General features: G+C 32.2%; 1 protein-coding gene across 1 annotated transcript; it reads right to left on the bottom strand.

Moving 5' to 3' along the window:
• Positions 1-10,002: 10,002 nt before the first annotated feature.
• On the bottom strand, positions 10,003-12,337 carry LOC145932787 (uncharacterized). The gene is made up of 2 exons (XM_083032030.1): positions 12,318-12,337; positions 10,003-11,326 (listed from the first exon to the last, which is right to left on the bottom strand). The coding sequence occupies exons 1-2, from the start codon at positions 12,335-12,337 to the stop codon at positions 10,003-10,005; spliced, it is 1,344 nt and encodes a 447-aa protein (XP_082888156.1).
• Between the last annotated feature and the right edge of the window lie 2,456 nt (positions 12,338-14,793).

Below are 14,793 nucleotides of genomic sequence, written 5' to 3'. Positions count from 1 at the left end.
CGTTTTCATTTGCATCGTTTAACGCTAATTTAATTAATTTTCAAAATAGGCGACCTGGTCCATATTGTTTCAAAATACAAGGACAGATTTATTATCAAATTAATACAACATTATATGCTGCAGAAAATGAGAGTCCAACTTATGGTCAACTTTTTATTGTTGATTCGAATGAAGCAATAAATCATCGTATTAATCAGAATTCTTGTTTGGATTTTGAAATCGTACAAAATCTTGAACAAATAATGCGAGAATTTAATGTATTTGCTCAATCTTATCAAATGATGGGTGAAGAATTAGAAAATCAACAAACGGAATCAGGTGAATTATTACCGGAATTACAATTATTATTTACTTTAAAACCAGGTATGGATAGACGTCGTTATAATGCTCAAAGAACTAATGAAGTTGCTGCTGTTTTTTGTACTACTGCTGATGGTGAAATTCCAGAGTCATACGTTACAATACGTAATAGAAATACTAAAACTTTACAAAATGTTAGTATTATGGATCCAAATGTTGAACCATGGATATATCCATTGTTTTATCCATTTGGTACTCAAGGATGGCATCGTTATTTAACAAAAATAAATAGTGATAGACGAATAACTAGAGGACAGTATATTAAATATCGTATGGCTATTCGTGATGAATTTAATGTTTTTTTATTAGGACGTCGCTTATTTCAGCAATGGCTTGTAGATAATTATGTAAAAATGGAAAAAGATAGAATTGATTATTGTAAAAATCATCAAAAAGAATTACGTTCCGAAACATACCAAGGATTAAGAGATTATTTACAAACTACGGCGAATAACTTAAATGGACGTATTGGAAAAATGGTTATACTTCCTTCCACGTTTATTGGATCGCCGCGTAATATGTTACAACATTATCAAGATGCAATGACAATTGTTAGTAAATTTGGTAAGCCAGACCTTTTTATTACTATGACTTGCAATCCAAAATGGCGTGAAATCGAAGAAAATCTATTGCCTGGTCAACAAGCTTCTGATAGACCTGATATTTGTTCTCGTGTTTTTAATATTAAAAAAGATTATTTAATTGATTTAACTATAAAGCAAAAATTTTTTGGTGAAGTTGCAGCGTTTGTATACGTTATTGAATTTCAAAAACGCGGTTTACCACATATTCATTTGTTGATTACTTTAAAATACAATTTTAAAATTACAACTCCACAGATTGTTGATAAATATATTTCTGCTGAAATTCCTGATCCTGATGAAAATCGTATTTTACATAATATAATTATGAAACATATGATTCATGGACCTTGTGGCGATTGGTGCTTGGTAGATGGACGTTGTTCGAAACACTTTCCAAAATCATTTCTTGAAGAGACTAGAATGGATGAAAATGCTTATCCTTATTATCGTAGACGAGATAATGGTAGAAATTTTGAACGTCCTGGCGGATATAAAGTTGATAATCGTTATGTTGTTCCATATTGTCCTATTTTATCGATTATATTTAATTGTCATATTAACGTTGAGATAGTTTCAAGTATTAAATCGGTTAAATATTTGTATAAATATATTTATAAAGGACACGATGTTGCTGCTATAACCATTGAACCAGTAACAGAAAATGTAATTATTGATCATGATGAGATATATAATTATATCGAAGCTCGTTATGTTGGACCTATAGAAGCCATTTGGCGTATTCTTGGTAAAAAGTTACAAGATAAAAGTCATACTATAATGCGTTTGCCAGTCCATCTTCCTAATGAACAAAATATTATAATCGAAAATGAGAATATTGACGACGTTATGACATCTGCTTTAAATCAAGTTACTATGTTAATAGATTATTTCTCATTGAACTTACGAGATGAAGAAGCAAGACAATATTTATATATAGAAATTCCACGCTATTATACATTTAAAAAAGAAAAAATTAATGATAGAAATATATCGCGTTGGGTTAAACGCAAAAGTCATTTTAATTGTGTAGGACGAATATATTCCGTTAGTCCAGCACAAACAGAATTATATCATTTGCGATTATTATTACTTACAGTAAAGGGGGCTACAAGTTTTAATGATTTGAAAACTGTAAATGGAGAATTTTGTCAATCATTTTCAGCGGCATGTTTGGCTTTAGGTTTAATCGAAGATGATGATGAATGGAAACGAGCTATGAATGAAGCTGTTGCATGGATCCTGCCTCGACAACTTCGTAGATTATTTGTACGTATATTATTACATTGTCAACCATTACATCCTGAAGAGTTGTGGGAAAATTTTAAAGAAGCAATGTCTGAGGATTATGTTCGACATTTTGGTATGTTACAAGGACAAAATAAAGCTTATATGCAAATTAACAGTATGCTTCATGCTGAAGGTAAAAGTATTGCTGATTTTCCACAAATGGAACAGTTAATAGAAAATAGTGGAGAGGAAGATTACATGACATTTGATGAAGATATGGAAATAGGCATCAAACAATACAAACAATTAAATGAGAAGCAAAAAGAGATAGTTGATCTTTTATTAAATAGATTAGACAATAAAAATAATAATCATAATAATTGTTTTTATATTGATGGTCCGGGTGGATCAGGTAAAACATTTATATATACAACTATCTATCATTTAGCTAGAATTAGAAACAAACGTGTGTGTACAATGGCTTTTACGGGTATTGCAGCCACATTATTACCTACTGGAAAAACAGTTCATAAGACATTTGGATTACCGGTTCCATTATTTGCAGATTCATCATCTGCTATTAAATTACAAACTAAAGAAGCTCAATATTTGAAGGAAACTGATATTTTTATTTGGGATGAAGCACCAATGGCACCACGATATGCTTTAGAAATTATGGATAGAACATTGCGTGATATTATGAATAATGATTTTCCCTTTGGCGGAAAAATTGTTTTATTAGGTGGTGATTTCAGACAACTTTTGCCTATTAAATTACAAGCTACTCGAAGTGAAATTGTAAATCTTTCTATTAAATTTAGTTCAATTTGGAAAAATTTTAGAAAATTCTCTTTAATACAAAATATGCGAGTTCTTCAAGAAGAAATTGAATTTGCAAAGTTTTTATTGGATATGGGAGATGGCAAATTAAATGATTTAAATGATAATATAGAAATTCCTAAATGTTGTGTAGCGCCTATTAATGCTGATATTGTTGAAGATATGGTGATTTAATACGAAAAAAGGAGTTTGTCAAAGTAGCTAAATGTGCGATACTTTCTGCAAGAAATGTTGACGTAGATGAAATCAATAAAAAAGTTGTTGAATTATTAGATATAACTAATGAACGAATTTATACAAGTGTAGACAGTGCTATAAATGGTGACAATGGTGACATTGGTGAAGCTTTGTTACCAGAATATTTAAATAGTTTATCTCCATCATCTCTTCCTCCACATGAATTGCGTTTAAGACCAAATTATATCATTATGTTGATTAGAAATCTTAGTATCAATGAAGGTCTTTACAATGGAACACGATTAATGGTTATAGAACTTGGAGATCATTTATTAAAGTGTAAGATTTTAACAGGTGACAAAGCAGGAGATATTGTGTTTTTAAATCGTATAACATTATATTGTGAAAATATATATCCTTTTACTTTTTCCAGAAGACAGTTTCCAATAAAATTAGCTTTTGCTATGACAATTAATAAGTCACAGGGACAAACGTTTGATAAAATTGGTTTAGATCTGTGTAAAGATGTTTTTAATCACGGGCAACTTTATGTTGCTTTTTCACGAGTTCGTTCTTGGCAATCATTAAGAGTTTACCTTGGTAATCAACGAAATAATAGATACGTAAAAAATTATGTATATAAAGAAATGTATATTTAACTTTTTTTGCTTTTTAAATCTGATAAAAAATGATTTATACTAAAATAACAATAACAAAGTAAAGAATTTAATTAAAAATTTAAAAAATAAATATCTTATCAGTATATTAATACTTGTTATGTAATATTAACAATAATTATGGTTTATTGTTTTTATTAATTATCAATTATTATTAATTGTATAAATGTTAATGCTATTAATAATAAGACATATGGTATTTATATTTATTTATATTTATTTATACTTATTTATATACGTACATACATATTTTTATTTAAATTTATTTATATTTATTTATTTATATTTATTTATATTATGTTATTTATTAAACTTTTTAATATTTCTCTTACTGTTTATATATATATATATATATATATATGTTAAAATTAAACATTTTTTTAGGAATTTACTTTAGAATATTATTATTCATTTCTTAAATAATTATTATTTAAAAAATTATTAATTTATATTTATTTTTATTATTAATAAAAAATAATTTTTTTAAAGAGTAGTATATACTTTCAAAATTAAAGTAAAAATAACAATATGTAAAAACAATATGTTGATCGTTAATAAAAAGAAATAGATAAGTTAAGGGGATCCTAGTCGGATGGTCGAACTCCGATAGGTTAGCACCACACATATCCAAACATATACACGTATACACATATACACACGATAGGTTAGCACCACACATATCCAACATATGCACGTATGCACACATATGCGTGAAAATGTTTTTAATATATAACTTTTTTATTAGACTTGCAATCTCATTTTTTATTGTTTACTAATATTTCTTCATGTTAACCCTATCGCGTATACTATATTTTATGCACAGATAAACTGCAGGACTATTTTTATTAAATAAGTATTGTTACGAGCTGACATGAAAGAAGCCGATAACAAAACTGTAATTTTTGATTTTTATATGATTTATATATGGAATTATAGCTAACGCGGTCCGTTTTTATAAGTACTTTAATCGTGGAAAAGGATTTATTGATCTGTATAGTCAATAAAAAGATATCCCAAAATAATAAAGTTGGTTCTGCCGTACCGACAGAACTAACTTTAGGATCCGACTAGGATCCCCTTAAGGATATAATGACATATAATTTTTATTATTTCTTTTTTGAACAAATCAATAAATTAAATTAGGAATATATAATTAAATTAAAAAATTACATAATTAAATTAAAAATTATTAAAGATTTAAAATAAAAATTTAAAGAAGGTTTAAGATTTTATTGACCAACACTGACTAAGACTAATTCTTATATTATAAGACTTTATTTGGGAATAATCTCAATTCGAGATTTATTTCCCGACTCCCCTCTAACCCCCCTATAAAATTATAGGCGAGAAAAATATAGATCCGAAAAATTTAAAGATTATTATTTGATGCAACTCTTCTTATTCTACATCTAAAAAAACATTTTATATTAATTTTAATAATTAAAATTTTAAAGAAATATATATTTATATAATATTAATTTATATACACACAAATATATATTTAAGTCTCGCTTAAAATCAAAATGACGTTGGTGCAATCGGGCTTAAATAATAGATATAAAAATGATAAATTTACTTGCAATATGAATAATCGCAGTAATATGAATATTTTTAAACAGCGTATTATCAAAGCTCAAAATGATATTTGATTTGACACAAAACAAATAAAAATTATTTAAAAACAGAAAGAATATCTTACGTGAATATGCATACGTATATCGAAATAAATTTAACATTTGACTTGTATATTTTTTTCTATATGTATGTATACAGGGTATCTTAATCACACACATCAAATGTTTAAATAGTAATATAAGTTGCAGTCGAGAATGCGCTACGAATGATTCAAATCATCATTCTATCTTTGTTCTACGTTTTAGAAGAATAAGACAGAGTGATGTTTTAAAGCATTCGTAGTACATTTTAGATTGCAGCCTATATTGCATAGCTGAAGGAAATAAATGGCGCGCGCGAAGCTTGTGGTGTTCTAGTATATTAAATATAACGTGTAAAATCAGGTTATAAGTTGAATAAAAATTATATCCAGTTTCCTGAGTAAATTAAAAAAATTGTTGAATTAAATTTGTTTTACATGAATAAATATTCTAATTTGCATAAATAATAAAAAAAAAGTGCGAGTGACGGGAATTGAACCCGACTCGTAGTACGTACACTTAAGTCTATGGTTATCACGTTACTGATTGTGAGTCGGGTTCGATTTCCGTTACTCGCACTTTTTTTTATTATTTATGCAAATTAGAATATTTATTCATGTAAAATAAATTTAATTCAACAATTTTTTTAATTTGCGCTTTCAAAAAACAATTTTTTTAATTTACTCACGAAACTGGATATAATTTTTATTCAACTTATAACCTGATTTTACACGTTATATTTAATATAAAATGAAACAAATAATAAAACGCTTTATTATAAGTGCAAATTAAAAAAATTGTTGAATTAATTTTGTTTTGACGAATAAATATTCTAATTTGCATAAATAATAAAAAAAAAGTGCGAGTGACGGGAATTGAACCCGACTCGTAGTACGTACACTTAAGTCCGTGGTTATCACGTTACTGATTGTGAGACGGGTTCGATTCCCGTCACTCGCACTTTTTTTTAATTATTTATGCAAATTAGAATATTTTCGGGAATTAATTAAAAAATTAATTCAACAATTTTTTTTAATATGCACTGTGACGTGACGTTTTTACGCCCGTCACAGGGCCGGCACGGCCCGGCCGAGGAAGGGTCGAGAGAGGGCGGATTTTGGTCGGCGAGCGACGAACTTTTCTTCGTCGACTCGCCTTTAGTTATTTAAGTCCCGTAGATTTACCGAGTGGAAGTGAGTGATCAGAGAAGGCCCTAATGTATCGAAGGGAGCAGCCATCGTGGGATGGCGGAATTTGCAGCAAGAATGGACGACCTGGGTGGAAGCGGTGCGCTCGGGGACGCCGGATAATACAGTCAAGTAAGGTCTTTATCGTAAAATAAATGAAATAGTAAGCAAGGGCCCGTTACTGCCGAATACGTTTTACAGCCTCGGATAGCGGAAGGAACTGAGCGGAGGAACACATAAAAGGGTACCGACATCCCAAGACAGGGATGACTACTCCAATGGGGCCGCCGGCATCGTCCTGAAGGAATCGAAACCGTCGGAGATTGATCTCACCTCTCGGCGAGTCCCTCAGCAAGCCGACAAACATTAGAGAAGGAGCGAAGCAGTTATTCGGGACGTACAGCGAGCAGCCATATTATCCGCACCAACCTTCCGAAACCTACCGAGAGCAGTTTCGAAATTACCGGGGCAACGAGGCCCACAAGGATCGACTAGCGTCGAAGTAAGATCAAGGATCGATTATAGGCGGCGCGCGCAGCGCCACCGACGCCGGCTACCGGCGTGCCGTGAGCCCAGAGTCGTACACTGTTCGACGAGACTGCGGCGTGTGAACCACGTAAGACACCGACGGACCTCAATACATTGTAAGGCTACCACTTCGAAATCTCGGTAAGAGCGAACTCGGCGGGGACTCGCGTCTCTAGTAACACGGCTAAAATTGTTATCTATGTTATTGTTAATTACTTTCGTTACCGAGCACTCGGGAGTGTGCGAAACGCGAGGCCCGTACCGAGAGTCGCCATTAATGTAAGAATTGCGCAGCCTCTCTCTCTCCGTGGAGAGCCGTACCGAGTCGACAGTCCAGAATTTTGTGTATAACTGTTAGTCTAATTATTTATCGAGTTTCGTCTTTCGGATTGTCTTGTGTCGAGTATTTGAGTCTTGTAATTTGGGAGATGTCTTTCTCCTTCGCCTCCTCGATTGAAATATAATACGGGATATGTTCCCCTCGATAGCGATAAATATCAGACCACGATTGTTTTGTGATACCTCGAGTGTCGAGGATCTACCGAGTCACGAGGCCGTAAATGAGTAATATGAAGCATTAATCCATTTTCTTATACGAAATATATTTTCTTAATTTTTATTGAAAGATTCCGAGTTGCTGATTTAATGACTCTCCTTCTCTCCGAAGCTCCGAGTACGATTCCACGAATTAAGAACCTCGCCCCTCTGCCACATTAGAAGACTGAGTTACCGAGTTTAAGCCGTCACTATTGTAGGACTAATTATCGCGTTATTTTGAGTGGTACGGCCTGACCGTACCTGGCGCCCAAGTAATCTGTCGGATTTTTGAGTTCGGAGATACCGAGAAAGTGACGAAGTTGCGCGGTACTAGGAAGAAAAGTCCGTTGCAGCACTTTCAGAAAACAATTTTTTTAATGTACTTAGGAAACTGGATATAATTTTTATTTAACTTATAATCTGATTTTACATCTTATATCTAATATATTTAATTTTTTATATATTGCCCAAAGTTTAACGTCATAAAATTTTGTCCTTCTCGAATTACGTGGAACGCTACGCGCGAAAGGCGAAATCTCGTGCCTGCCGCCGCACGAGTCCACGAGACGCTCATCGTTGATGAGACAAAGCCAGAGCGATGGATTATTGATCCTTGTCTGACTCATCTGATCTCAACTCGGTTCTTATCCGAGTAGTTCGGATATGAACCGTATCACGGATTCGAACCATTTCTACGTTTTTTACCGAACGTAACGACGTAGTTCATGCACTTTCTCAGGGGGCGCATCAATACACGCGTCCACCGAACCGCGGTGGCCGCTCTCAGGTTTCTCTCTGATACTGGTGAAGAAAATATTTTCTCTGATGGTACGTTTTATATATTCTAATAATTTTTTATATTACATAAAAAAATATATAAACGTATTTTATATAACATATAGGTAGTAAATAACACTAGTTATAAAAAAAATTTTTATAAAAGAAATTATATTTATTTCTGAATGTTTATAAATACGCAGTGTTATTAATATTTATATATTCTTTGTGTATAGATGTCGATAAACGAATGTCTACAAATGATAAAAGCACTTTTCAAAAAAGCAGATATGGATGTTTTATAAATACTGGTGAAGAAAATATTTTCTCTGATGGTACGTTTTATATATTCTAATAATTTTTTATATTACATAAAAAAATATATAAACGTATTTTATCTATAACATATATAGGTAGTAAATAACACTAGTTATAAAAAAATTTTTATAAAAGAAATTATATTTATTTTTGAATGTTTATAAATACACAGTGTTATTAATATTTATATATTCTTTGTGTATAGATGTCGATAAACGAATGTCTACAAATGATAAAAGCACTTTTCGAAAAAGCAGATTTGGATGTTCTATAAATACTGGTGAAGAAAATATTTTCTCTGATGGTACGTTTTATATATTCTAATAATTTTTTATATTACATAAAAAAATATATAAACGTATTTTATGTATAACATATAGGTAGTAAATAACACTAGTTATAAAAAAAATTATATTTATTTCAGAATTTAAAAAGCAGATTTTAATGAAATTAAATAAAATTAATAGATAAACGGGCTAATAAGAGCCGAGCGCGGATAGAAGCGCGACAAAAAAAGAAACGAACTTAGAGTTACAAAGTTAATTTATTCAAACGTTTCGGTCCCTGATTCGGGCCATCCTCAGTAAACTGTACAAACATAAAATAAAAATAAAAGGTAAAAAATACAAAATTGAAAAAATGGCAAAAATTATTTAACAAAAAACGGTGAGGCGATGGTAAACAGAAATTTAGTATAATTATAATAAAAAGGAGGACCAACATGAGATAAAGAATAATTAAAATTAAAGATAGAAACAATACGTACATAAAAGAAAGAAAGAATGATTCATAAGAATCGTGCGGCAAAAAACGGCGAAGAGCCAGCCAATGTATAATCGCAACAGAGTCACCTCTCATCGTTACCAAACGGAAAGAGAACGTTTGTGAGTGCATATTATTGCAAACCTGTGTTGATTAAAGAAAAGTTGATCGAGCTAACAAGGAAACACGAAAGAAAGAGGCAACTTACCGATGCTAGAAAACACAGAGGCCTACGGGAACGTAACATATAATCGCACTTGTTGAACGATACATCGCGACTGGTCTTTAAATGGAAAGATGAGATCGAGACAATAATATAAACACAGAAATGAGGTCAACCGAAAACAGATGATAAATGAGCGCACGCTTGGCTTTAGATATTATACATATTTTCTATCATCGGGAAATATATATGCTCTAAACACTCCGTGTCATTTTGTAAATTGATGCTATTTTTTTGTAATTTAATGTGAATCATTTCGGACACGAGTCTTTTCCCTAGAATCGGCTCCTCATCCAGGATCTCCACGCTGTTCCAATCAAACTCATGGTTTAGAAGTCTATGGTCTGTTATGACCGAGCGCTGCGTCGTGTTTCTATTGATGTGGTTGCGGTGTTCGCTTATTCTCGTTTTTAGGAAACGGCGCGTTTGACCGACATAAGAAGCGTCACAATTATTGCAGGAGATCTTGTATACAACGTTCGTGTGAAGGTCTTTCGGCAAGCTATCTTTATGCACTTTAATAAACTTGTTAAGCTTGTTGATACCGGTATATGATATTTTTGTATCCAAATCTCGAATTGCACGACTAAATTGCTCGGAAATGCCAGGGACATACGGAATGTTAAAGAAAGTGGTTGGAAGCTGTTCTTTTTTGCTTGTGTCATTCTTACTTAGAGAAGAATTATTTTTCTCCTTAAATTTCGCGAACAGAAATTTCAATCTTTCGTTAATTGTATCAAAGATATACTGCAATGGATACCCGTTATCGAGCAAAATATTTATAACGAGTTCGAAATTCTTTCTATGGAACCTGGGATGTGACAGGAGGAAAACTCTATCTGTGAGACAAAAAATTGTGCCTCTTTTTTGGCAAAGAGCGTGTCGTGATTCGAAACTTAGATATCTCCCGGAGAACGTCGGTTTATGGAACCAATCGAATTCCAACTTTCCATCGTTAACAATAACAGTAACGTCCAGGTAGTTAAGTCGATTATCAACGCCCTCCTCCATTGTGAACTGGAGTCTCGGATGGAAAGAATTGAAGGTCTTTAATATGTCTTTGAGCATGGAGGAGGGGGCCGCCAACGCGACATCATCGACATATCGAACATAGAAAGGAAGTGCAACCGACAAGTTTGCAAGCGCTTTGCTTTCTAGGTCCTGTAACGTTAGATCAGCAATAATCGGTGACAGCGGTGAGCCCATGGGGGTGCCAAATGTTTGTCTATAGTATACGCCATTGAAGGAGAAGTACGTAGAATCAAGCACAAACTTCACAGCCGATAGAAAATTGTCTCTTGGTATGACGCATTTCTTTTCTATGTCCGGCCACCTACTAGCGACACTGTCCATTGCTAAATCTAATGGGATGTTGGTGAATAGCGAGACAACATCAAGAAAAATTAATTTATGTTGATTATCAATGTATACGTCTTTAAGTTTCTCTACTAATTCAAAACTGTCAGCAACGTGGCTGTCGGCTGCAGGTAGCGAGGCATGTACAAATAAATAAAATTATATACAAAATTGACATTGTTGAAAATAAAATGAATATTCTTGAACAAAAAATGACATCTTCTATTGACTTTAATGAAGGATGTGATATTCAATTTCCGCTTGAATTAATGTCAGATCTAACATATTTTGAAGGGCAATTGGAAGACACGAAATTTAAAAATCAAGTGGTATTTATTATTTAATATTATATATTTTGTTTTTTATAATTATACATTTTTATTTTTAAATTAAATATAATATGATTAATTTTTGAGTTTTAATATATGTATATGTATTCTATGTTATTTTAAAAAATATATTTTTTATATTGTAAAATATTTGTAAATTTTAGTTGTTTATAATATAAATTTATTTTAATTAAAATAACTTTTATTTTTTAGTTTAACATTTTCAAATTAGTAGGTGGAGGCACTGCACACTTAATGATACGCAATATATTTAAAAAAGTTGTGACAAATACTTTGGCTAAAGATTTTAGTTGGGCAGGAAAAAAACTAAACGTTGTTTCAAGGATTTAGGTCTCACAAAAATAATCATACGTAAGTTTATTTGGTGTGTGTGATATAAATATAACTTAAGTTGTGTTTTAATTAAATTTTAATATTTTAAATTTTGTGTTTAAAATAAATATATATTTAGTTTATATTTATATATATACAGGGTGTCTCAGACCACCCGTATCACCCTATTATATCGAAAACTGAGCGCGGCAGACAAAAATATTTCAGACAAAAGTTGTAGGGGTTCAAGTAATGCATTACATAGTAATATTAGTATGACCTTGAAGAGTGTTGTCAAGGTCATATAAAAATGACCTTGAAATTTTTAAATGGAAGTACCTATATTTCATTCCATATTCTTGTAGCTTATCTCGAGAGCTTTTCAAAACACTATATGTGAGTCTCTTTTTATTAAGTAGTTTTCGAGTTATGGAGCTTGAAAGTTACAGTACCGCCGGCGTTAGCATTACTCAAAGTCTACCGCGCGGAGGTTGCCCGGTCGGATTTACATTTCTTTTGTATGTGCGCGCGCGTATGTCTGTGTGTGTGTGTGTAAATGTATGGCTAGATGCTACATGTGATTAGGCCTGATGTTCGAAATGTTTACCGTTTACTTCAATACAAGCACGTATTCTTTTCTTGAAATTATTTGTTGCATAAAGAATTTCATCGGCATCTAAAGAACGAATAGCGTCGCGTATTCTATGAATCATATTATCTCTTGTCGTTGGGGGTTCGCAATATACCAGATCTTTTACTCTTCCCCACAAATAGTAATCGAGAACACTGAGGTCCGGTGATCGTGCTGGCCAATGATGTGGGCCATATTTGCCTATCCATTTGTTTGGAAACATATTGTTCAATCGTTGACGAGCAACTATAGATGTATGCGCTGGGCATCCATCTTGCTGAAAAAACATGTTTAGGCGTAATTGTAGAGGAATATTTTCAAGCAAAAGCGGAAGATTATTTTCAATGAAATTGGCATATCGAGCACCGTTTAAGTCCTCTTCAAAGAAAAACGGCCCAACGACATGTTTTTCAATAATTCCGCACCAAACATTGACTTTCCAAACATGTTGATGGTCAATTTCTCGGAACCAATGAGGATTTTCTTGTGCCCAATAACGACAGTTCCAAGTATTTACAGACCCGTCACTTTTAAATGTGCTTTCATCAGAAAATAAAATTTTCTGATGAAAGTTTTGTGGTTGTTGACGTATCCAATTGCAAAATTCAAGTCTGTTTCTAAAATCGACAATCGTCAATGCTTGGTGAAGACTCATCCTGTACGGATGCAGCTTGTTTTCATGAAAAATCCGGTGGATCGTGGCACGACTAATACCAGAATCTCTTTCTCTACGCTTTAATGAATCGTGGGGATACAATTGAGCAGATGCAAGAATTTCTGGCGTCCTTTCCTCTATAACTGGGCGTCGAATTTGTCTACCTTTATTGTGATCAGGTTGAATAATGCCTTTATTAATAATTCGTTTACTTAAGCGAGAAAAAACATTGTATGAGTGAGGAACGCGATCTGGGTATCGTTCTCGCCACAATCTTGCAGCTGCTCTAAATTGACTACCACATTCACCTAAAATAAGCATCATATCCGAAGCTTCTGCGTTTGAATACGACATAGCTGATTAATGAGAATTTCGTTACGTGCTTTTCTGCAAGAGAAGATCATTTTTCTTTGCTGGAGAGCCTGTTAATAATTCCGCTTAAGTGAATTTTATGTACGGATTAATTGTTACGCCATGCGCCGCCTAGCGGTGCTTTTTGCCGATGAAATTCTTTATGCAACAAATAATTTCAAGAAAAGAATACGTGCTTGTATTGAAGTAAACGGCAAACATTTCGAACATCAGGCCTAATCACATGTAGCATCTAGCCATACATTTACACACACACACACAGACATACGCGCGCGCACATACAAAAGAAATGTAAATCCGACCGGGCAACCTCCGCGCGGTAGACTTTGAGTAATGCTAACGCCGGCGGTACTGTAACTTTCAAGCTCCATAACTCGAAAACTACTTAATAAAAAGAGACTCACATATAGTGTTTTGAAAAGCTCTCGAGATAAGCTACAAGAATATGGAATGAAATATAGGTACTTCCATTTAAAAATTTCAAGGTCATTTTTATATGACCTTGACAACACTCTTCAAGGTCATACTAATATTACTATGTAATGCATTACTTGAAGCCCTACAACTTTTGTCTGAAACATTTTTGTCTGCCGCGCTCAGTTTTCGATATAATACGGTGATACGGGTGGTCTAAGACACCCTGTATATAATATTTTCAATAATTTTTATATATTATAGAAGCTGTTCGTACAACGTATGGTTCGGTGACAGACAATGAAATAGCAGAATCTATTTCAAAATGGCTTACCCAAGCCAGTTTGAGGACTCAAAGAGAAAGGTATGTATATAAGAGAAAGAAAGATTGTTTTACTTTAAGAGATTCTTCAAGATTTTATATATATAAAACTTAATAGTATAAATAAATAAATAAATTTAATTTTATTATTTTTAATTCCATTAAATAGAGATTCATCATGACATCATGTGATTAAGATATGTTCATTGTTTCTAATTTGTTTCTAATTTTGTTTTTAGACAACATAATAATATAGAAACGAATGATGAATAATTCGTTAAAAGTAAAACTTGCAATACAAGTGCAAAATAAAAGTGCCAAAAGACTGAATATAAAAAAAATATAAAGAAGAATAAATATATATAAAAGAAGACTAAATATGAAGAACAATAAATATAAAAATGTTTATGATATATGTTTTATGTACGAATAGTATATATATGGTATATATAGTTTATAATGAAAAAATAATTTTTAAATATGTTTAAAAATATTTTTTATTTTAAATATGTTAAATATGTTTATTACT

The sequence above is a fragment of the Prenolepis imparis genome, unplaced genomic scaffold (assembly GCF_030444845.1).
Source record: "Prenolepis imparis isolate NDT839.2.m4 unplaced genomic scaffold, iyPreImpa1.0 SCAF_2, whole genome shotgun sequence".
NCBI classification, from domain to species: domain Eukaryota; kingdom Metazoa; phylum Arthropoda; class Insecta; order Hymenoptera; family Formicidae; genus Prenolepis; species Prenolepis imparis.
The sequence above is the reverse complement of the archived record's forward strand: the minus strand, read 5'-3'. Positions and strand labels throughout refer to the sequence as shown.